General features: G+C 40.6%; 1 protein-coding gene across 7 annotated transcripts in view; it reads right to left on the bottom strand.

Annotated features, from left to right (window-relative positions):
• anks1ab (ankyrin repeat and sterile alpha motif domain containing 1Ab) overlaps positions 1-24828 on the bottom strand; it is a 65783-nt gene extending 40955 nt beyond the window's left edge. For 6 of the 7 annotated variants that reach the window (XR_011643230.1, XM_071203186.1, XM_071203187.1 and 3 more), the window contains exons 1-4: positions 24364-24828; positions 11689-11761; positions 4491-4606; positions 622-720 (exon numbers count right to left, since the gene is read on the bottom strand). Coding sequence is in view for 6 of the 7 variants with exons in the window: in XM_071203186.1 (XP_071059287.1) it covers positions 622-720; positions 4491-4606; positions 11689-11761; positions 24364-24648 (573 nt within the window). In the remaining variant the exon portion in view is untranslated. Of the gene's footprint in view, positions 1-621; positions 721-4490; positions 4698-11688; positions 11762-24363 lie in introns of those variants that run through there. The other variant, XM_071203188.1, reaches the window with a different exon arrangement.
• Between the last annotated feature and the right edge of the window lie 1056 nt (positions 24829-25884).

Genomic DNA, 25884 nt, shown 5'->3' with positions numbered 1-25884 from the left:
CTAACCGGCTAACAAAAGTTGGTGACCATGGTAAACATTATACCTTATCAGCGTGTTAGCATTGTCATTGTCACAATGCTGATGTTAGCATTTAGCTCAAACAACTACTGTGCCTGGTTGCAGCCTTACAAAGCCTCTAGCATGATTGTTGCTTAGCCTTTTTAACCTCCACAATTGCAGGCTTTTAATACATTATTAACATTTAGCCCAGGTTGCCAGATTTTTTTCATCAAAACCCATGTGCAGCCCTTTCAGTATAATATAGACAAGTCGTAAATATCCCAGGCTCCAATACTACTTGTAATGCATTTTGGGGGTAGTATTTCAAAATGACTGTTAGCAATATACTTCAATAAGAAGTCATAATTGAAGTTTTTTTAAATGTACTTGTTTACCCTTAAATCTATTGTGTCAGTCGTGGAAATCTTTTATTTTTCGATGTTTTTCATTTAAACTCTAAGGAACCACAGTATCTCTTCACAAGTATAACTTTTCTCCCTTTACTGTGTTATCTATTTTTATTCATATGCCCTATTTTTGTAAACATGACATCTTGACCTTTGTCGCTGAGACCCAGTCGGTCACCCCTCAGTGCCGAGGTTAAGTTGTGATGTTAAGTACCTTGGGGAAGCTGCGTGCCGCATGGAGGATTTTCTTCCTGTGTCCTGGGTCAGTGATCCCGACGTCTCTGAGATCCTGGTCCTCCATCACGTTACTTCCCTACATGTGCACAAACGCAGGACACACACACAAATAAACACATCCACACACAGGCACACACGCATGCAAACAATAAAGACATAGACACAAGCACATGCACAGACAATACACAATATGGACATACAGTAATACAACACATTAAAAATAATCAGTTATCAATTATAATATACTCTATATCAGTGCAGCTATTGAAAGGTCTGCAAACATACACTGGCATACAGTATTTACCCACAATATACTGACATAATACCTTAGGCCAGGGAAAGTATCATGACTCTTTCTACACTGTAACTACTGGGTCAACATTGCAGCAAACACACTGGCTTGTTAGCACACGCACACGCACACACACACACACACACACACACACACAGAATATGCACATCTCTGACACAAGCAGTAACAGCAGAGTGGGAGGACAATGAAGTCAAATAAATGGTGCATGCCAAGAGTAATCAATCTGAACTGGTGCGACTCAGAGGGAACAAAGCCTTCATAGCCGCAGCAGCATCTACAAGATCCCTGTGTTTCATCGAGGCACATCGAAATATTCCAAGAGGAACCAACCATTGTTCCCTCCAGTTTGTTACAATTCCTTAATTTAGGACATTGAAGCAATGGAACAACAATCATTTTCCACCTCTTAAAATCTTGACTGACAAGCAGATTATTGTCTATTTCATATTTGCGACTCCTGCTGCGTTGTCATCTTATTCTGGTTTATGGGCAGCCATAAAGATACAAGGAGAACCTTGAAAATGTGGAGCTAAGCGTTTTTCCCCGTGGACTGCTGCGGATTGATTCTTCCTGGCAAGAATGTTAATGTCTGTGGTCTTTACTCAATCTGCTCTTACTGGATTGGTTTCAGAGCACAATGCAGCAGTATTCACAGGCCTGTATCTATCAGGGTGCCGTTTGGAGATTACTCACTGATGGCTAGAATAAAGGTCAAAATGAAGCGAAGTCTGATGTTAGGGAGACCCAAAATAGATTCTCCACTTTTATTAACACAGTTTGAAGTTTGATGATGCCTCAGGAGACTCTGCAAACGTATTAGTTCATGCTGAATTTGAAACATGTGACAGGAATGTATGGTTGAGTTCTTACATAGCTTATGAGCAATGGTAGTTTGATTTAATCTGATACGACTTGCAGATGTAGCCATGGTAGAAGTCCTTCATCTCACTAAATGCACTCAGTTAATGCAACAGTGAATTAGAATTGCTCTATTGCTCTTCACCACAGGGGAATTGTTTAGAAAAAATTGAATTTTGTTGCTTTTCTCAAGAGTCAGCCGCTGTTACAATAATATGGTGTATAAAGAAGACTTACATTAAGTGTTATAATATGTATGTTCAGTTCCACATTAATTTGCAGAATATGATGCAATAGTAATGCAGGGAAGATGCAATGTAAATGCAGGCTGAGTAACTTCTAAGATATTTTGCACTAGACAATTTGCCTCAATGCCACATTAATTTGGCCATGGGAGCAACAAAGCATAACGCTAACGTACAACGAGTAATGGTGGAATTATTTGACTGACAGTGAATCCCACAGACAAATCGTGATGTTTACGCTCTGATTGATGACATCTGAGAGAGGTCTGGCAGAAACCAAAAGGGCACAATATTAAACATTCACCAATGTCTGCCTGACTACTCTGACCTTTCCCTTGTTTGCTACCTCCACAGCCTTGTAAATATCCATGGGTAATTTGCCTTGTGAAATTAATTATTTATCTCTTTGATGCATCAAGTCCGGCAGACACATTAGTCGTGGCATGTAAGTGAACATAAGATTGCTTAATGACCCATCTTTCCCGCCACATTACGTCCCGGAAATCTTGATCAACATGGAATATTCCGGCCCAATAAGCAAAGGAGCTTGCTTTCTTTTCTTTCTACTGTTTTGATATCCGCACACCAGTGTCGGGCGATACACAGCGGGAGCGATGAAATATGTGTGTCAACCAGTAAAGATTTTGAAATATGTATAAAACTAAGCTAGCTAGTATCCCTGGTTGCATTAAGCTATTGTGGGCCATGCTGCTGATCAATAAGAAGGGCTGATTTATGGCAATATTGGATTTGGAGGATTCTTACATCAATTATGTTAAATATCTTTTATTTGTCAGGCATTCAATATATTAGTTTAGGTAAAGATCAGAATTGTAATTGTATCTTTATACTGTTTCTCAATTGAAGTTCCAAGTAATAAACTATATTATTACAAACAATAATGTTACGTATACAGGGATAAAGAGTGTATTAGTATTTCTATACTGACATGATTTATTACTTATTGTTCGACAGATAAACAACGTTTTTATATGTACTATAAGCTTACCCCATAGCTTACGCCCCCCCGTATTCCTTTTACTCCGACTTCATAATATTATAATATACTACTCCTTTGGGCTTGTCTTCATTAACAAATACAAATCTGAGTTTATGGGAGCAAATAAGGTTCACTATTATTTTGAAGCTGTAAAATGTGTTTTACAAGTCATTCTAAAGCAGCTGAATGTTTTGTGTGCGTGTACAAATCATTTGCTTGCATGTATCTGAATGGGAAACATTTTGAGAACAGAGATTCCAATTGCATATATGTAAAGTGTTTGTAGCTGCAGAAATATTTAGTGAATTTGCATTTACATTTGTGCAGGAATAGAAAATTGGGTTATACAAAGTCTGAGAGACAGACCAACAAACTGTCCCTCTGTCTATGCAACAAGCTAAGAGTTTTGAGCACACATTGTTATGCTGTATTTACGATTGAGCTGACTAGCCCACAGGTCCGTGTTACCCTTTGGGCCTAGTTATTTACAGTGTGTCGCCATGTTTTTCAGAGCAAACAAAACGAAATAGCGTTTTCTACAATCATGACCAAATGCAATATCAAGTTCCCCTGCAATGTTCTCCACGGGAAACATGATAATGCTTTCAGGCAGACTGTTTACTACAGTCAAATTCATTTATCAATATGTAATCTGATGGAGGCTATTTCAAACTGCAATATGTGCCAATGCTTTGAATTTAGTTTGTTATCATGTTCATCACAGTGGACATCCATGTGGCTTTTGATAATTTAACTAGTGTCATCATAAATGTGTAACCCAAATAAATGTCTGCATGCAAACATGTTGTTTGCATTGCATTTGAACATACGCATGCTCCTGCAGTCTAATCCGATATTGTGCCGTTTTTGCAAGACCTTCTCATAAGTATAATATGTGTAGAGCATTTAGTGAAATTTGGCAAGCAAACATGCAACTACAGCATGTTTTGGTTTATTGTTTGTGCAGGTTATCTATTTATATCTATATAGAGGTCAAGTGGGACGACTGTAAATCAAAAGAATCAATATAAAGGGGCGAGGAAGTGGCTTTAGAATTTACAGTAAATGAGATAGCATGGTTGGAAATGCTGGGGAAAAGTTAATGGGTTTTGGTTGTAATTTGTCTTCCCATTGGTGACAGCCCATAGTCTGTAAAGGGATTCAGTGATGGGCCATACATCTTAGCAGGGTCATGCATTGCACAGGAGGTGAAGAGGAGAGAGAGGAAATGGAGCGAGGAAGAGAAACGGTCTGTGGGGTGAGTTGGGCAGAGAGAGGGAGAGGGCGAGTGGAGAAGCTAACAGACAAGCAGAGGGTGAGAGAGCAGAGTGGTGACACTAAAAGACAAATGCAGCGGGGTTGACACGGGGACAGACGGAGTGATGTAAAGTGGAAGCGACCTCTGAGATGACATGCTGCAGGTGACTCACCATGAATCGTAGGTCGTCAAAGCCATTGAGCAGGAACTTGCTCTCGTACTGCGGCAGCCCCACGTGCTCCAGCCACTCTCCGACCGGCTGGTCCAGGGCTTTACCACAGGCCCCATCTGCCGAGAGAGGGAAGCGCTTCAGCAGGGAGAAGCCGTTCAGACGGTAGCAGCGGCACTCAGAGGACGACACATGGCATTGCCACATCATCCTCGGCCAGCAGAGGCAGAGCCGAGTGCAGCAGCACCAGGCGGGGTGGGGGGGAGACAGGGTCCGGGCCGGGGGTGAGGGGCTCCCGAGGTAAGGGTGGGGGCCCAGCTAACTCAAACACAGGAGGAGGGTAGGAAGTGCTGCAGGCCTAGCTCGAGCCCGTCAGGGGACTGACTAGGCTAATATACACCCACTGGTGTTAGTGTGACTGACTGGAAATGTCAGGCGAGGGTGGAGGTAGTGCAGGGAAGGAAGCCCATCTGAAGCTTGGTGGTGTTAGTTATGTTGGACTGAGCCACTACGGCATCTTCCAACAAACAGGGTTCACTAAACATTCCTTTAGTGAGCTGATGAGCGAGTTTAAGAACAAATGCCTAGCTAGTCCGACAACAAAACAATTCTGAACACTTCAAGTCAAGAAGCTAAATAATTTTCAGCCTGAAGGGAAATGGAAACATCTGTCGCTAAATCAAACATTTTCATACATCACACATTATTTACTCGGCTAAAACTATCCCCATTAATATGTTTGTCTAACATCAGAAACTACTGCATCAGGGTGTAACACAGAAATATTCAGTTCCCCCAAAATAAATTTGTCACGGTTTTCACCACATACTTGTAACGCTCTGGCTGAGTCCCATGGCTTCATTGGTCAATCTCTTTGAGAGCAAGGACACGGCTCATACAAGGAAGGTAGCAGCATTCTAAAGTACTGTTGAGGTACTGGTGTTATTTTTGATCAAGGAATACACATTGGCTTAAATCATTTTGTTTTCCTCTTTACTCCAGCGCCACAAGAAGTACGATCAGGTAGAAATATTGTAAATCCTACATTAAAAAAAAAAATTGGTTGGCTTAGGATTTCCAGAGTGTGCTGATTTCAAACTCCTCAAAGCTGTCTGGAAAAAGGCTTGGTGTCCTTGGTGGTGCCAGTGCTTCCCAGCATCCACACTCTTCAGCAGACTGCTGGCTGTGCGGCTCCGCCAGTGAGCGTGCTTCTCATCTCCCAGAGCAGTAAATCCAGGTTCAGATCCAGCAGACGGCAGGTGAGCGTCTTGACTCTGAAGCACTACAGGTGCAGGTTAAGCTAGTTCCTTTTCTTAAGGCAGGCACCCCTTTTCCCACCCCAGCCCACCTGGTTCTTCTCCCCGCTGGGTACAGCTAGCAGCTCAGGGCAGAGGTTTGCTGCATCCCCCATGCAGGCACAGCAGCTGCTCCCGGCTCACACACGCTCCCCTCACTGCTCACAGGGCATAACGTCCTGACGCCGGCTACTTCTACACAGGAGACCGCAGATCTGCCTCAACCTCAGCCCCTGCTGCCACGTCCTTTCCCACGTCCACGACAGGCAAGAGACTCAGATCATCTCCCCTTCTCATCCGAGCAAATCCCTCAAGCTCTTCTTTTTAACTCCCCCCCCTCCTCAATCTCATGTCTCTCTTTCTTCCTTTCGCTCTCGATCACATAGCCCCATTCCCACACTGTGTGATCGCACTGCAGGGCTGCCGTATGCTGCCTGATGAAGTGGGGTGCCGCTCCACGTAACCACCTCTCTCTCCCTCACTCTCCCACTATATCAATTCCCCTCCCTCTGCCTCTCCCTCTCTCCCCCCTCTCTGGCTTGCACTCTCCCTCACTCTGTCTCGCTCCCTGCCTCTTGTCCTCAAACACACAGACAGAAGCAAACACACACACACTCTCTTTCTCTCTCTTCATCGTCTCACTACCCCTTTTCCCCTTTTATCTGGCTGTCCTTTTTGTGTCATACAAATGCACACACACTGTCTGTCTCTCTCTAACCTTAATAAAAAAAAGTGTGATAAAATATCATTCAAATCGATTTTGGGGTAAAAAAGAGTCACAGTGTTTATTGGTGGACTTTAGCCAGACCTGTGCTGGGCTGCTCACTGCGTCCACCACTGGTGTGATGTGGATACGGCTGCAAACAGAGTGTAGCTATGCAGGCTTTCAAGCTGCTTGCAATCACCTCACACATCCCCAGATGGTAGTCAGACAGTGAGTAAAGCAGTCAGGGCAAGGAGGAGCGGTGCCAACAGAGGGAAGCAAAGTGAAGGGCTATTGATTGAACTTCCTCCGTAATTGGCAGCCGTACCCCTGTTGCTCAGGCGATCAGGTAAAAGGCCAGGGCCTCCGTGACCCGTCAGTCATCCAGAACGAACAGTGCTCATCATCCGTTATCAGGATGAGAAGCTGCTGTCAGACTGAGGAGGAAGATGAGTGAGGAAGGCAGAGGGAGAGAATGAGACAGATAAGAGACAGAGAAAGACTAATAAAGGAGGAGGCGATAACACATATGGGGAAGATAAGATGCCAATAGGACTTAAGAAGGATTGAAGTGGACTAATTAGGATTCACTACGAGATCCCACAACTCCTCGTCCTCCTCCTTTACTCTTTCCTCCTGAGCCTCTAACCAAAGTCTGCTCTTACACCACGAGATCCAGACAAAGACTGTTAAAAATACCTGCCACCCCATCCAATTACATCCATTCATTTGGGACAGCAACACCTCCCACGGTAGTAGGACCTAATTACTGACTGACAGAGTATCCAACGCTCCTCCTCTGGGGGGATCTGGGTCACAGTCTTATCCCCTTTTAAACAGGCCGAGCTGTCACATCTATCCAAGTGGGGTTTCTGTACTGTTTGAGCACTGTTCGGTCTTGAGTAAAAACAAAGAGGATTTAAGGAGGAAGAAGAGGTAGAGGTTGTGCCTAGATAAGGCCGTGGCTCTTTATCAGAGAAGGAGAAAAGCACTAGCTCCTTGTCAACACACCCGAGCAGTGGAGAAAATGAGCTGCAAAGCTGAATTAATTCAGGGAAACTGAAGGCGGACTCTTTTGCTTTGAACGTCAGACTGTGCCTGTGTACACAAACCCGAGCCGATGCCTCCTGTGTGCTGTTAGCCGAGCTCCTTCTCCTCTCCCTCTCTCTTTTTAAGCTCATTTACTCGTCGCTCTCAGCACACAATCGAGGCGCTTGTGATGGGCACACAACACAAACAACCTCATCTTTGAGCGAGCAGCAGAATGACGCAAAAATGGCAGGGCTGGGTTTTGATAGACAGAAATACCCCCAAATGTTCAGAAATCTGCTTTCGGGAAATTAATCGGCGGCCCTCGGCAACCGACAGGAGAGTGACAGCATACAAGGAGAACGATGGATGGAATAGAAATACACAAAACAGGAATAGATAAGATTTTCAAGTTGTGTCACGTTGAAAAGATAAGAGCTATAATGAAAAGTGACAATTTAGGTTACCATCTTCCCTCTCATCTCCTTCTCTCTGCCCCCCTCCCATCCTCTATCCCTCTCCCTCCTCCCCTGGTAATGACTCTGAAGGGTACCTGTTTGTTCCCTTTCATTAAGCTACACTGTTGAAAAGAAATATGACCTCTTTACTAAGCGACACATACAAAAACAGCAACAAAAGCATCTTCGAAACCTCCCAGAACTCCTTGCACAATCTCAGATTAAAATCGGAGCAGCAACTGTATGACTCAGCTGAATGTGGGACATGTTCTGCATGCTGTTCTCCCAACAGGGACTATAAATAGCACACACCTATATGTGTAGAGGGGAAAACAAACAACATATTTGCTCTTATGTAATGTAGAATAACCTCAGGTCTTAATTGTTAACATGGCAATTAGTGTAAGAATGCTTAAAGTCAAGTTACAATGAAAATCATAAATTACCTCTGCAATGGAAAACAGCTGTGCTCTGGGGTTGCTCTGCTGTTATGCATTTCCTTTTGCAAAAAAGTATATTGTTATATTGTGCGATTGTTAAAAGACGCTTAAAATAAACTGATTTACACATAAGAGAATGTTAAGATGAAGAATTAAGAGGGGGTTTTGTAATTATAATTGGTGTTGTTACTTTTATATATTTTTTAAATAAAGCCTAATTAGTTTGTCTGTTTTGCACATCCTCCTATTAATATTTGTGGACGTCCTGCACTAAACTGTTTTATTGTAGAGATCACTACAGTATGTTCTTGATATTTTCTATTCTATATTTCTATCATTGACCTTCTACTTTCCCCCAATTTTGTATGTAGGCTACTCTTAATATTTAAAAGATGTCATCATATATAACATATTCAACAAAAAAAATGAAATAACGTGCTTTAACCACTAGGCGGTGCGGGTTAAACAACTGTGAAGTTTACAGTGTTTACACAATAAATTATACTTTCCAGTATAATTTCCATTTAATTTATGACAGATTTATTTCGTTATCCACACATATATTGCTTTGATATTTGTAACACCAAACCGACAGAAAAGATGGTCTTAACATGACCCAGTGGTCTAGTTAATAAAACATAATGATATCAAACATAATATTACTATTAACTTTATTGTGAAATCAAAACAGAACGGTAAAGAAAAATACTGTTCCAGTCTCTCGATGTGAAGCTTATGCATTGTACCATGAACCTGTTTAGACCTGTAACAGTCAACTGCATGAGGAGTTGGAAAGGTAGTTCAGAAGATGTTACAAATAACACACAGCATGCAATGCCATAATAACTTTTTTAGACACTTATGTATGACACTTATGTATGTATAACATCTGAAGATGTGTAGTTTTATTCATGTTTTCACATTTTACAGGATATTGCAATATTATTTCACATATTGTAGTTCTACACATTAATATCTGATTTGTAAAACATCACAGACAGAAAGGTATATCCGTAATTTAATGGTAAGCTATTGAAATTGTGATTCCATAGATGTGTCTCTCATCACCCAAATCCCCTGACTATTCTCTCAACTCAGTATTTACATTCAAAGAAAATCAGTAATATCTAATATCTAAAGTCCCTGTCCATCAGCTGTGCACCGCTACCTATCTACCAATTGGAACAAATTACTATTGATACTGCAAGGAGACGTATTGTGTGAAGAGAAATTGAAGATGTTGTTTAATTGCTGATATATTTATGATTCATGTCACGTATTCAGTTTTAGCGGCAGTTGTTCAAGTTTGTCTAGAAGTCTTCTCAGCAGGGCTCTATAAATAGAGAACTACGGCAGGTACGTAATATTTAATGCAGCCGAACCGTGTATTACAATGCCGTTATGTGATGATGACTTCCAAAGAGAAAAGCAAGTACACTCGGAATAAAGTATTATTATTATTTTTTTTATATTTTCGGATTTCACATCGCATAAACACCAATCACCGAGCTTCAACGATAGCTGAGGATTATGGGTAGCTTAATGTTTTAGCCTATCAAAACCTCTGAAAAAAGAAATGTGTCTCTCAGAATCGAAAGGGAAAAACCTATGGGAAAAACACAAAAGCATTGTACACAATTTAAACCAATGAATGTTGTGTAATTAACAAGGATAAACTGTATGGCAGATATCGCTGTTAAAACATTTGACAGTGAGGGGAATACGGTTTTATTATGAAAACTTCAAGACCGGAAATACTGTTTTCACCCACGCTAACTTTACATGGAAGCTGCCATCAATAGAAATGAATAGGGGGAAAGACGTAGTATATACACGTTCTCCTGGCGAGACCTCAAATTATCTTGGTAATATCTATCAAACTATCCTACACATGGATTCTAAAAGTACAATATACACTTCTCGCTAGAAATCTAAACAAAAAGCATTTTAATGGCCAAACTATCCTACAATTTAGGATTTTCCAGAGAGGGTTATTTGTGAATATACGACCCTCCGGAGCGTTTGCAGTCAACAGGAGCATTAGAGGTTGAAAACTTTCAAACGTGATTATAGGTCGTAATAAGCGCTTGAACAATCGACCTATTTGGTCGTATGAGTTGGAGGACTTGTTGCAATAGCTATATAGCTTTGGGGTGTCTATAAGTAATATTTAACAAAATATTTGATTAAATGACTTTATGTCCTTAACATTTTTGAATACTCATCATTTAATTAATTGGTTGCATTTGTCAAACTAGTGCCTACCTTTTAATTTATAGTAATGTATGCCAATTTAAATGGACTGACACTTTAAGCCTTCAAAATGGGCTGAAGGGGAGAGTGATATAAGAGAAGTAATTTAATTAACAGAAAATACACAGATATGGTTAATGGTGGTTGAGCAGTTCAACTTCTTAATCCTCCTAACTACAAAGTTGTTTATTTTCTGCGTCTTTGCTTTATATTATTTGATCACAACCGCGCATTATACTGTCTTTCAGCTCGGGGGGTTGGTCAGCAGATTGTTAATCTATGAAACATACTGTTCATGGAAATGTTATCTTAATAAATCTGATGAGCCCCCTGAGGCAGTGCTGTGCATACCCAGAGGAGCTGTTACACAATCATGTATGATGAAAGCACCTTATGTCTCTAACTAATGTAGGTTGGTTTACAGTGGAACAACCCAGGAGTGTTATCTAAACAAACTGCGCTGATGCCAGCTGGCTTCTCCCTCTGCACCGCCTAAAGGACACTTGATAAAGCGTGCCATCAATTCAAGCCCTATTGAGATCTACTGCAACTCCACAAACAGAAAAAATGACAGTGAGGAGGAATTTGGAATTAGATCACCCACCAAGTGGAAACCTTGTGTGTGACAAATACAACAATGTGCCAGACAAATGTCAGCTTCAATCTCTGTGAGTTATAACATAAGTACAAGAAAAAACTCCCCTCCGTCATCTATGAAGGTGTGTTTGAATACTGAACAGCCGCTCATAAAATACACGACACAGTGTTAAAACTTAACATAACATAATTCCCCTCCAATGAACTCTACGAGACGATCATGAATGGTGCACCAGGCTTTATTAGGAGCTATAAATGGTTAATGAATAAGACTCACCTAATCTCCCATACCCTGTTGTCATCTTACATTACCCAACCAATACATGACACACCACATAGTCATATCTCTGGAAGAAAAAACCCATTAATTCAGCATAAATTAAAATTCCTATCATCATGAAAACATAATATGTGGTGAGGTATTACCTGAGCTTGGTGAGGGCTGTTTCTTTTTGGACGTTTCAATGCCTGCTCCGATCAAGTTCATTATCTTCTCAATCTGTGAAAATAAAACAGGCATGAAACAATGCAAACAACTCTTAATGCATAACAAATCAATACAGAAATTCCTCAAAACATGCACGTAGCTCTGGTGTAACCCCATGCCACCGCAGCCAAACCAATTACAACACAGGAGAGTGGAGGAGTAGCATGGCTGAGGAGTTAGGACGGGGGGCTGCTGGTGCTGGGAGTTTTGGGAGAGGAGGCGGGCAGCTTTGCAATGATGGATTACAAGCAACAGTCCAACGCGGACAGCAATTCAATGACTAACCCACTACTCAGCAAAAACACTGCAAAGGGATGAGCTGAATTACAATCTGCAAGGCTGGACATACATATTGACATGGCGTCTTTTTACTACCTTCCCAAACACCTTTCTCACTAGAACATTTGGTTCTTTCTTCCTCTGCACTAGCCTCGGCCATGATGAACTAAATATGGTCTATGGTCGTTAATCGTCTGGGACACAGAAATCCACTGTTCTGTGGATTCTCAGAAAACCTATTATAGAAACTGTTTGATCGAAATAGGACTTCTTTGCCGTCAGCTTTAAATTGTATAAAATGTTAGATTTTCTTTCTTTCTCTGTGCTTTGAAAACAACGGTTCAATTCTCCATTGTGTTTTAAGGGTGCTGATGTTGTACTTTGCTGCTCGGTGCAGTCTGTCAGTGTTCTCTTTTCACACTGTGACGTTATCAGTTTAAAGTAATGGACCTGTGACATGAGGGATACGTGTCATGTCTCATGTTCAATGTATAAGAGTTGGCAGCTCTGAACGATCGACGTGAATGGGTGCATTTCGATCTGAGAATTACGGACACTACTGTACATATACTGTACATATCCAATTTTGGATCCTTACATTTAGCTTAGCTTTTGAACTCCTATTCGGCAGTCCTGACCCCAAATCAAGACTTCTGCACAAACCATCCCTCCACAGATTGAGATCTGTGGCTGACTGTTTCTTGGTGAGTATTTGATTGCGCTCTTAGACCTGTATTATTTAAGCTTCACAGAAGACGGCAACAGCTTACTGCAAGGTTAAGTGAGCACAATGATGCATGCATGAGTTTACAGAGCAACTCAGGGAAGAGTTGTTTAGGGGCTTAGAGCCCAAAAAGTGGTCTCTTAGGAGAGCCAAAGTACATTTCCAGGTTGTTTGTCTATGTGCACTTGCTTGATAACAGTAACTCAGGTTCCGACTAAGTGCTTTTGGTTGCTAGACACGATATGTCATCAAGTTATAAGTGAGGACGAGGAGATTTGTTAATTTCTTAGTTTTCTTCCAGTCAAAAAACTATCCTCTTGGGCTGATTGACTGTCAAACTCAAGATGACGAGAGGCCTTCAATGTGTCGATCAAAGAAATAGTCCCTCACACGAACAACATTGTCATATTTACTTGTCGTTTTTTTGTCATTTAAACAAAGTAGTCACTCAGCAAATGTCATTACCGTCAGACAGAGCAAGGCTTGCCATGCTAAGCTTGACAGCTAACTCATATTGACTGAACAGAAACGCTAGTGGAAGCAATCTTCTCATACATCCAACTCTTAACAACCAGATGGATAAGCGAAGCCCCAAAATCTCCAACTATTTCTTTAAATAAATCATGAAAACTGAATAAGATGGGAGCTCTTTAGCAGGTGTGAGATGAGTTGTTATCCCAAAGCCCTCTCTGCGTTCCATCCTATTAAATATTCAAATACAAGGATTGCGTTTCACTGATATCATTAAGCGGAACAGTGGAACAGACAATTCATTTTGCCCACAGAAATATACACAGTAATATATTTACAAGTGATGACGTACCAACTAAAACCAAGAGTGTGGGATTTATCACATGTACTGCATTTGAATAATAATCACTTGTTGCTGGTTTGAGAAGTTTCTCTACTGAGCACCAGAACGCTTTCTGACTCATAGGTCAGACTATACATATTATTTGAATTCAGTATTCTTTGACTTCTGTACAACAGTGGATATCTGCATGTACGCGTTTTGACGATTTATAACAAGGCAATTAGCGAGCTGGGGTCAACTAAAATTCTTTGTCTGAACTGTTGCAGATCAGGCTGGGAACTCAATTTAGAATCAATAGTGAAGTCTATTCACAATCAGCAAAGAACATTTGTTGCAAGCCTGAACAGCTGAATCTGCATCCACTAGTGACACCAGAGACACAGTCAGGCTTATTTGATGTAATATTTAGTGTTTGAAAAAGCCCTATGCACTTTGCTAGTGGCATCAACACTGTGGAAAAGCCTTGATTAATTTGGAAGTCAGGCACGTGGGACGCATGGCATATGCCTCCAGCAATAGAGACCTCACATTACTCTTTGAATTAACCCAGTTACATTCTATATCACACACACACACACACACACACACACACACACACACACACACACACACACACACACACACACAAACATCATGACTACATTACATCTGGGCTTAAGTGCACCTTTATTAATAAAACCCGTCACCAAAATGCTGCCTTGAGGGAAACCAGCGTCATCATAGCCAAAGTGCTGAAGTATTTCATAATATCATGCCGCCTCATCCACTGTATGAATAGCTAGATGTTGGGCACTATAACAGGGTATTCAATACAGAAAGTAAGTCAAATAAATCAAACATATTTTAATTTACTTTTCATGAAATCATTTCCATGCGAACTCAGGTCCCTTGGTCCATTAGTATTTCCAGTCATCCATTATCTATACACGCTTATACTTGAAGGTTGCAGGGAGACTGAAGCAGACCCCGGATGACATTGGAAGGGAGGCAGGGTACAACCTGGACATATTTTGGGAGTTAACCACAGGAACTGACAACTATTTTCGCTCACATTTCGACACATACAAAGCCACACGAACCAGCCTGCCAGCAGGTTCTAACCCGAGAGTCCAGACCGCTGAACCACCGTGCCACTCCATTAACAAGTACATTCACTTCAAACTTAAACTAAACTTTTTAAACCATAAGAAGAAATTAAAAAGCAATGCCTTGACATTTTGGGACCTATTTGCTTTCTTGCTAAGGTTTATAACAGTCCCATGTCAGCCAGTTAGCTTAGCTTTCCGAAAAGACTGGAACAACTTTGCCCAGTCCCAAGGCAATAAATCTATCTACTAATTTAGGAGTAAGTTGGATTTTAAGAACGGACAGAGCTAAACTTTCCCTCTGTGTCTAGTCTTTGTGTGAAGTAAAGTTAGGCTGAGTCTCCCGGCTGCAGCTTTAGAATTGCCTGACCAAAATGAGAGTGGATTTGCTCCGCACTTGGATTAGGATACTGTTTATGTTTTTTGTTTTCTTTGTACTGTTTCTGTTCTGATTTTATGTAAAGCGTCTTTGAGCATTAGGAAAAGCGCTATAAGAAATCCCATGTATTATTATTATTTATTAATATTATTATTAATCTTGTCATCTAACTCTCTGTAAAGACATTTTGGAACATTTGAAATCCTTGCTTGTAAGTATTTCTTAAGTTTTAAATTCATTTATAGCCTGATTCTGAGTAAGAAGCTGTCTTATGTTCTAGTATTTTTGCACCCGTAAATATCGATTAGTGTAGGCTCGGTAACAAAAGAAAAGTAGCACTTACGTAAAAGGGTCGAGATGTAGTTACTCTGACCTGCATACTCAATTGGACAATTGGAGGTAATTTGACCCGAGAGCAGGTTCCAGTGATTGTATGAGAGCAGGATGGAAGTAATCAACTTAGAAGATCTATTCACACAGAAACGTAATGAACTGTGCAGTCATGAGGCGCAGAGCTCTGAGTGGACTGCCCTGGAATCCCTGGTGCTCATCTCTGAGTGATGGCTAAGCTCTGCACCCTGATGTGATTTACATGCTAATACAGGTTGAACTGCTCTTCAATGCCTGCATACGCAGCGAAGAAATTATCCATTTTATGTCACCTTTTCATGCCCAAGTTTTCAAACTGAAAAAATATCTGACAGTTCTGATTTTATTTTATTATTTCCAATACAAGTCAAGAGGCTGTCAGAACTGTTGTGATCAATTCATGTCCTCCTTAATACGACTTGTTCTTCTCTAACTCAAAACAGTTGAGTATGCAAATGAAACATCTTCTCTCTTTTGCTTGAGTCCAGGGTTAGTCGTTATTTTACTTGGGAGACTAGGAATAGAGAACAAGCTCTTGGTAGTCAGATCATTTGACTCTAGGGTACATAAACCTTTAACCACACTTACAAAAAACTGCAAAAATGGACTGGAGTCAGAAAACCCCAAGTATATATAGACAATGAAGAAAATAGGGAGTGATCTTGGGTTTGCGGTTTGGACCCAAATGACCCCAGAAAGATTAGATGAGCAAATAGGCTGCATCTATTTTTCAGGCAATCAACGTATAACAGATTGCTGACTTGAATGAACGTGGCTTGAATGTAGGGACGTGGTTGTTACCTAAAGAGAGCTCCATAATGGCCAGGGGTCGGACAATTTGATCCTGACTCAGTCAGTCTTATTGAGTTTCTCCACAGGCCTTATTATACCTTCACTCATTATGTGCTTCACTGACAAATATACAGACTATTATGTGGCACTGACTGTTCCATGAGAGAAAACTCTTAGTATTGAAATACTAAAGTAAACCAGACACATTTGAATATTGTAATGTAATTAAAATAATTGGAAGTGTTCACAATTATATACATGTTGCTGAAAAAATGTATAGCGTTTTAGATTCAAAGTCACAAGGTGTTTGCAGCTCATTCACCCATTTGAACACACACTCAGCGGGGCAGTGAACTAATCCTTGCATTCCAATTGCGATAAAATAAACAACAGACATTTAAAATGAAAACATTAGCATTTGAATCTGAAAAACGTTTGCAATGACAGGAGACACAAAACATCACAGAACACATGTAGCATTGGGTCAAACTAAAAGAGGAAGAGTTCATCTAAAGTAATGTTTGGAAGAAAATAATTATGAAATCAAAATCAAATCAAATCAAAATCAAAACTCGGCCGCAAAGAGAGTGACACCATGTCCAGACAGCAAGCGCGCGTGTCTTTGTGCTACGTCTCTACACACAAACAGATCAGCACTGCATGTGCTAAAGATCAGACTGGAGATGAAACCACCTGAATGATAGACGAGTAGCTATTGTCCAACATTTGTACTTTTTAAACAGAAAAAACACAGATGTAGAAAACGTTCAGCTCGCTAGCAAACTCTATTCAACCATGTAACACCTTATTTCGGTTTTGTAGTGAAATGAGGAAGTATCAAATAAAATACCCCTCATTTCAACCTCTTGAATTAGCCACTCTTTATTCATTGCACCTCTTTCCAAGCTAGAGACTTATAGAAACAGGGCATCCAACAAATGTCAGCGCTTCTTGCAGTAACAGTGTCATGGACATAATGGCCAAAAATAAATATTGGGATTGTTCGAACCTGTATTTATAGAAGGCCAATGTTGAGAGCCCTTACAAACCCTCTCAGGGTGCTGGTCTGACCAATAGGAGCAATTTGTGGTTCAGCTACAGACGCCCACCATTTATCTGTAACGTTTTCTTTCAGCTCTTCATTTCGGTCCATGGGTTATAGTGCACTGTTGTCTTTTTTGATATGACACTGTGACCCAAATAGGCAAAAAGAACAAGAACATGGTGCAAAAATAGTCATATTCTACAATAAATGCTTTGTTCGTTTTTACGGAAACCAATTCCAGCAGCCAGAAGGAACACCATGACTTACAGTCCATTAACCTAAATAGCACCTCTATCACGATGAATCACTGTCAGCTATGGGGCGAAGAACTAAACCATGAAACAGATCAATACATCAGCAAACACTAAAGATGTCTATGTAAAAACCAACTGTGTCCCGCTTCTACATTGACCAGTATTTCTATCTACCGCACTTATCTTCAAATGATACTTTATGCAGTCAAAATACAAGAAATGACTATATGTAACCATTTGAAGCAACTGTAGAGACATGAGCTCTTTATCAGACCGTGATTACTGTGAAAACTACTTACCCTTCAAAAGGAGAAAGTGAACAGTTTATTTCCTTTTTCGGTTATAGGATGTTCCTGAAGCTGCCTTCTCATCCACAATTGGTCATTTCTACAATTGTAGGTGTGCATTGTGCGGAATTCATGTTAATAAACAGATTAATGAAACATCGAACACTTTTATTTTCAGATTTGAGTATAGAGTATAGATGTTAGCATAGGAATAAAATGGGTTTTCATGCACTTGCCTTTATTCCTCCAATCTTTCTAATGTAGTCTCCAAGCTATTTAATAAGATAACGATAATGGGAAATAATCTCAAACAATGTGCTTTAGAGATAGGGAGTGCAGTATTGTCCGCTGAGTCACTGATGTCCCCTGCACACAGAGCAGTGAGCCGGACAGATAATGGGAATGATGGCTGGATATAATAAACTAAGCAAAAAGGCTGCCGGCCTGGAAACAGAATTACCGCCTCAGTGTTATTGTCAATAAAGACAGATGGGCCAGTAGCTCCACATGAGACAAGACCCAGATCGCATAATTCTATCCAGCAGTCCTCATGATTTGGATAGATTTGTATTTATTTGACAGCTTTGAAACCACACACCACAAATAAAGCTGCTAAGAATGATCATAGTAAAGTCATGATGGCCTCAGTGGTGAACTGTAATTCAGTCAGACAACTCACGTGTTCCTTTAACATGTTTATTAGAAGCAGCATATAGTTGAGTTTGGCGACTAGGCTCGGGCATCATCACTCCATAGATATACATAGCACGATGAGTGATGATTAAATAACTAACCCCGAGCCTACAGGTGGAAGCTGGGGTGGAAGCTGCGGTGGTGGTGGGACAGGCAAGCAGCAGCGACGTAGAGCTGCAGCAATAGCAGCAGCAAGCAATGCATGGAGAGAGATCTGGCAGGTTAAATAGAGCGGCGTATTAAGGAGACTCTGTTTGGTTGGTTGTAGAGTGGCAAGGGGGCATTAGGTATGAATGCAGCATCAGTGCTCGAGTTGACTGCCTGAACTAACTCGCAGGCTTCGCCCCATATGCGGTGAGCCGTAGTGACATGAGAGAAGAGCTTTGTAGACGTATTCCTCTGCTTATGGTTATAGAATATATGTTTTCATAAAAGTTTGACATTATAATTATCATACTAAGTGTCCAACTGGTTTTAGCTATATAGCCCTTTCTGTCTCTGAAGATGAAACAGCATTTATTTGTATGTTTTTTTGTAGGATTTTAGTCAGGTACTAATGAAGCTCAGCGCAAGTTCAGACAGGAAGACCTATCACTCCGTATTGCTCGTCATGGCAATACTCGCTCCCTCCACTGGATGACAGGGAGCGCCACTCCTTAGCCAACATATCACTTCCCTCCATTCACAAGCCTAATTATCGCACCTGTTAATCCCTCTATATATGCTCTCCCCTTTCCTATCAGCTGTCTTCCAGGTGTCAACGCGCAACCCTCCTCCACCCCTTCGCCTCCTGCTTCCAACTCAGGGCCAAGCTCAACCTTCTCCCTTCCAACCGGACCTAACCACTTATCACCACCACCAGGTCTAGACCCAGAGGGGTTCATCGGAAACGGTTCTTTCCCTTCCCGAATGATGTCCTACAAAACCTGGGCCTAATCGCCAAAACACATTTCATTCACTTGTTATAAACTGTCATCATTATGTTTCATTTATATAATGTGACAGAAAATAAACATGTATTCCATACATCACGTCTCTCCTGATTGAACTGGTGATCACAACACTGTGTTCTTCCTACACACAACTGCTTATTGCAATGTCAAGAAGCTCATGACGATGACTAAATTAAATCCCAACTACTATGAAATGTGACATGAACCCGAGACAGCTCGGGTTCATGAAAAACCCGAGCTGAAACTACTACTAAAAATGTAGTTTGTGTTTATACTTTTTTATGCTTTTTCTTTATTCGTCTACCTTGTTCCTGGGTATTACATTGAGAGAGATGCAGAACAAAATGATTGTGATTAGTTGTGACAACAGGAAAAGACAGTTACAAGCTGATGATCCCCACAAAAACAAAAGCCAGATTTAAGGTTCTGAATGTATATTACAAATTAAAAACATGTTCCTTCCCTAAATAACATAATACAATTATTTAAAAGTAATGAAAATGTCTGACATGACATTGCTATCCCCAAACTGGCAAACCATTTGATTTCAAAGCACTAGCTTCTAAGGTCTAGCCAAAGTATGTGTGAAACAGCAGCTTTTAACAGCCTCATGTGTTACACCCTACTGAATACACTATGGTTCCACCTGGTGAGACATTTCACAGGCACTGTGGCAGGTGAAACAGGACTGTGCCTCCCCCCCGAGCCCCCCCCCAACACCATCCACACTGCTCTCATATTCATCATGTACCACATCTGTCTAACCAGATCTTGGGATGTGTTCACTCTGCCGTGGCTCTCTAGTATGAATTATTAACAATCTTACATGTACTTTGAAAATATTCCCTCTATATCAACATGAAGAGAGGTTTTTTTTGCAATCTCATTTTATATAATTTTTACTATGAGAGACTCAAATCCATTGATATTGAATTCATTTTAGTTGTTCAAATCTATGGTATATCTGTTTCATAAAAAGCAGACAAACTTAATTTATAATCACTAATTCAAAATTATAATAATTTAAAAATAGCTGTATGAATCAAATCAAGTCAAAAAATAATAATAAACCACAGTTTACATCATAATAAAATACGTTTTGTTTCATTAAATGGGTCCCAATCTTTGTTATGTAAGACCACATCCATTAGAAGGTGTAGCAGCATATAGACTATAGACTGCTTAAAATACACACACACACACACACACACACACACACACACACACACACACACACACACACACACACACACACACACACACACACACACACACGGTAAGCACTTTAAAAGCTTGCATGTGTAATGACCTGAGGAATACTGCTGGGAAATGTAGAGTATGCACACGAAGGAAGCCACTCAAGCATCTGTAACATGTGGTTGTGTTAACCTTTGCCTTTTGAGTGTTGAACAGATGTGGTAGAGACGTCAATCACCTTAATAAAAAATGTATTTTCTATTTTTATCCCAGTGTGTAACGGTTACTGAAATGCAGTGCAAATTATTAAATTATAACGTTTATTTATGTACCCAATGTGGTACAGTTTTAAACTTAAAGGGAAATTCCCATACAAAACATAAGCATGTAGAAGGGAAAATAGGCGTGTGTGCACTTTACATGAATGGATCCATTTTGGTTTAGTTTGATCGACAGGAGGAAGTCAAATTGTTCCATGGCAGCTGCAATGCAGTTTAAAAGGTTACATATTATTCAGTGGCTGATCTTTTTATTCTTTTTTACTGTAAATCTTTGGGTATAACTTTGTGTTTAATTTATAAATGCCTGATCTTTTACAGAGCTATTAGGCTACCTTGGCCAGGTCTCTGCATATTTTTTTCTATCTCAATGGGACTTCCTTTAAAAAAACAAAACAATTGTTTTTGTTGAACAATATTTCCATTCCATTCCATGTTTTGGTATATTGGACTTTTAGATATTAATGTATGTTTCCACATGTGTCCTTAACATACATACGTTTGTGTGAGGGACATCTCTCTGTGGCCGAGTTTATCAATCCAAAATAAAATATAAAACATGAGTGTTTAAAAGGGTAGCTTATGGATTTCTTTTAAATAATTTTGTATTTTTATGTATTTATTAATGTCAAATGAGAAACAGGAAACACACTCAGCTTGGTTTGGTTTCATATCAGTTAAGTTCAAATCACAAATAAACAGACTGGTCTACACAGCATTGAAAGTGATTTGGTTAAGGGGGCATCTCGTCCTCTAAATGAGAATTAGACACCAATAAACATGCCAAGGAAATTATTGTCCCATATCCTGTATTCAGATCACAAACCTCTGCCATCAGATAGGTGCTTTAGGGTTCAAATAAAATACAAGTAACAACTACATACAAATAATAAATAATCAATACGTGAGAAAGTGCCGTAAAACAATATGTCATCCCTCTATCAGTAAATCTCACTCAGGAAACAGGGGGTGAAATGAGGGTCTGAATTGGAATGCACTTTACGTCTGTTACTGAACTTTTTTTTTAAATGGTCCACTGTTACACAAGCTGCCTCAAATAATACAACTCAAAATGTATATATACCACTGAAAATGTCAATGGGGTTTAAAGGTTTAAAGGGGCTTCATCTCGTAACTTCGTTTTTATAATAACAGCATCTGAATACCAGCATTTGCATTCAGAAGGCCTGTGTGTGTGTGTGTGTGCGTGCGTGCGTGCGTGCGTGTGTGTGCCTTCCTCTGAGCCTTGTGCGTCGCTTCAATGTTTGATGGTGGTTGATTGCTTCACAAGATAAATTCATGAGTCAACTTTTGCCCTCGCTGCCCAACCCAAACAAATCCCTTGAAATCTGGAAGAGAAACAGACACTCGGGAGCAGTTGCAAAACAGGATGCCCTTGAGAACAGGACACCCCACCCAACATAGCCTGAATAAACATTTTCCGTCAGAGAGCAGAGGGTGGAGCAGGCACGGGACTCAGGGGGAGACAAAGAGAGGGGCACACAAGGCCAAGTAAAGGTCTGAGGTGTCGGAGTGCTCCCACTGCCCTTGTTTTAAACATGACTAAGGTACATGCTCAAGACATATTGTAAAAGCCCACCCGGAAATGGATGTGACTCTAACATCCACAGGGCTGTGATCAAGTACGCCTATGTTAAGTTATATATTCAGTGCAAGTATCAGCAGTTTCCAAATGTGAAGAGCACTAATCTGTTCGTGTTCCATCTGCTTTGCTTTGCATTGCTGTTAGCTCATGGTAGCACTTCCTCTCCAGTTTGTTTATTGCAGGAAAGGTCACATTCCCTTACATTTAAAGACACTCGGAGAGAACAAACTCTGCCTAAATCAATAGTTCAGTCTACTATGATGTGAAGGGTTTTTTATTAGCAGACATTTTAATTAGAGAATTCACAATTGGATGTGCGTCTGAGAAGGATTATAAATGGTTATTTAGCCCATTTTCCGTGGTAAAAATAATTAATTTTTGCATCAGTAATTTGGATCCGAAACCTTATGGGTTCTTCCACGAAAGTTTAATGAAAATGTTAATAATTGTTTTTCAGTAATCCTGATCACAAATAGACAAACCACCAAACATAACCTATATAACGCTGCTTGCACACATTGTGTATCTAACAGGCTTTATACTATACTCCAAAAAGTTGCCAGCTAATATCATTTATGAAAAGATATTGTGCAATGTCAAAACTAAACCTTAAACCCCAACTAAGATTGTTTTTGTTATCGTTGTGATAACTAACCCTAACCCTCAACAGAAAGTGTCAGAAATGTTCTGCTGGATATTTAAAAATAAATCACATACTTTTGCCTACAAGCTGTGCACTAATAACACACTCTATTATCAGTCATCCGCTATTCTCCCCTCAAAGGTTTTGGACTATTTATGTGCCTTTGAGAGTTTTGGTAAGATATGACTCCTAATTTCAGAATCTTTACAGTGCTTTAGGATCAATTGACGCTCAGAAATCATTTGAAAATCACAAGTTGAGGCTTTTGGGGATGGGGAAGGGGAGAGTTGCTCACAGAGGGCTGAAAGTAGATGGCGTAAGACGGAGCAAAGGAGCCAGAGGAGTGCAGGAGGAGACAGTGGAAGCGTGGGTCGGCCCCAGAGACATGTACTGAGTGGATTTGGAATGACAGCACAAGTCCAATTAGTCTTAGATGCCAGGGCTGCTACAGGGAGGTCGGTGCAAGTGATCAAGCCATTCATGCATTCAAGCTCTCACCCACAGGCACTCTGTGCCAGCAGCCTGGGTAACGTTACTACAGTCTATCACTGCTTCTGCTGGACTCCTCTGATCGCTCTCATACTGCTGCCTCCGCTCTGCTTCCTTCCTTCCTTCCTTTCCTGAATCCTTCTTTCCTGTCCTAAAATATGCTGCTTTTAACTTCTTACAATAAGTAAAGCAATAATAAAGCAAACCACAAGGAATTGTTTTAAAGATGATATCCTAATAAACTCAAAATGGAAGAATCTTGTCAATTAAATAAATAAAATGGAAAATATAACCATGAGAATTAGAAATCAAGTTCAAATGTTTGTAGAAAGATGGGAAAATAAGTAAGGTATACCACAGAAAGTGACTAATGATCCTCCAGTTAGATGTGACAATTATGACAATTAATGTGGTATCTGTGAAATGAATGCATCTTCTTTTATTTTATTTTATTTAACATATTAAATAGTTGTTGTGTGTATGCCTTGTAACAATATGATGTCCTAAAAATACATGCAATACAATTCTTTCTTTCATTCCCACTTATAGTTGCATCTCTTTTTGGCCTCTTCACTCTATATTTTCACAAGCTCACTAACACACTCTCTTTGAAGGACATGATCACACTTTATTTGAAAGCCTGTCCTTGTCTTAACACCACCACTGCCACTCCCTCTGTCTTCTACGCCCTCCCACTGGTTTCCCTTCCCCTTCCCTGGAGTATTACCTCATCCCACTCAGAAGCAAACGATGGCATGCGCTCCATGCGTTGACCAGAGCGGCAGTTAGACACGGACCCACTGCGGCCAGCCAGTCCTCCATCTTCCTCTCCTCCAAAAGGTGACGCCAACAAGTCAGAGTCCGACTTGGACAAGCTCCGAATCAGCCCCAGGTCTGCAGGTCTGGCTTTGACCGCTGCCACTGATGTAGGCTCGGTTGAAACTTCTCTCGGGTTGTCAATGTCCGCTTCTCGATCCTGGATAACTGTGGCATCCTGCTTGCACTCTGCCATTGTTTTGGAGCTGCAAAACTGCAGCTCAGGGTCCTCCGTTTCCTGAAGAAATCTCACTTGTAAAGTCAGTCCAGGAAGTGATCCAGAAGTTTTTAAACCTCTAGTTGCAGTCCTGAAAAACACAAATATTTGTAATTTGAGGGATTTGCCTCCAACTCCTCCAAAGTGCTCCTGTCCGGAGGGAGAGGAAGCATGTAAGTGAAAGACTTGTTGTGCACAGAAACAATCATCAAGGTCCACCCACTAGTTGTATCCTGTTGCCCTCCCCTTAGTGGCTGACCGCCTCAAAGGGCCTCCTTTATCCTCTTAACTGTGGCTTTTTTGATACACTGTCTCCCTTCTAAATAGTCAGTATCTTTTCTTCATTCTTAAAACTGATGGTTAAAGACTTGAACTGACTGCGCTGGAATACAAACAGTCTTAATTTGTAGCATCCTCTTACCTGCTGACTCTTGTAGCCTTGCTGCTTTCCCTGCTCCTTGTTTCAGTGTCTGTCTTGTTCGGAGGTTGTTTCCCAGACTCTCCGGGAGGACAGGCTCTGTAGCGTTCTGAAGAACAGAGGACGGGAGGATCCCAAAGCCGGGCCTTATTCAGACTGACAGCTGGGGTAATCAGGTTACTGAAGCACTGGGTGGCTGCTCCATTTAAAAAGGAGGGAGAGTCGGGATTCCTCTGTTTCTGGGTGTGTGTGTGTGTGTGTGTGTCTAAGGGTGTGACAAGTGTCTGCAGGAGAATAAGGTTACGGAGTTGGAAAAGGTACAAAGCTCTTTACTTAGGTAGGTGTTTGTGGAGTACGAGTAGGTAAGTATCAAACAAAGGTTTTCACATAATAAAGACTGACTTTTTTCAGAATAATACACATAGTATTGATTATAGTTATTAATGTACCGTATGTATTTTTAAATAATCTGCTGGTAATGATGGAGATAATACTTGAATTACTAATACATCGTAATTTATAACCACTCAAAACAAAAAATATGTTTTTTAGCTTGAGAGTTTTTGAGTTTGTGTCATAATGGCAACATGTTGTCCTGGAGGACACTGGGTGTGTACACAGAAGAGGTTTTTGTAATTTGCCTGGTGTTTATGTGTCTGTCGTTCTGTCTGTGGACAACATGTGTCACCACTAAAGTGTGGCAACCATTTAAGACGCAGTCATGACACTTTACAGATGTGTATATCTAAAATGGGCATTGTACGAGCCATTGCCATCCCATTTCACCAATCTGGCGC

Source organism: Pseudochaenichthys georgianus, chromosome 5 (assembly GCF_902827115.2).
Source record: "Pseudochaenichthys georgianus chromosome 5, fPseGeo1.2, whole genome shotgun sequence".
NCBI lineage: Eukaryota > Metazoa > Chordata > Actinopteri > Perciformes > Channichthyidae > Pseudochaenichthys > Pseudochaenichthys georgianus.
The sequence above is the reverse complement of the archived record's forward strand: the minus strand, read 5'-3'. Positions and strand labels throughout refer to the sequence as shown.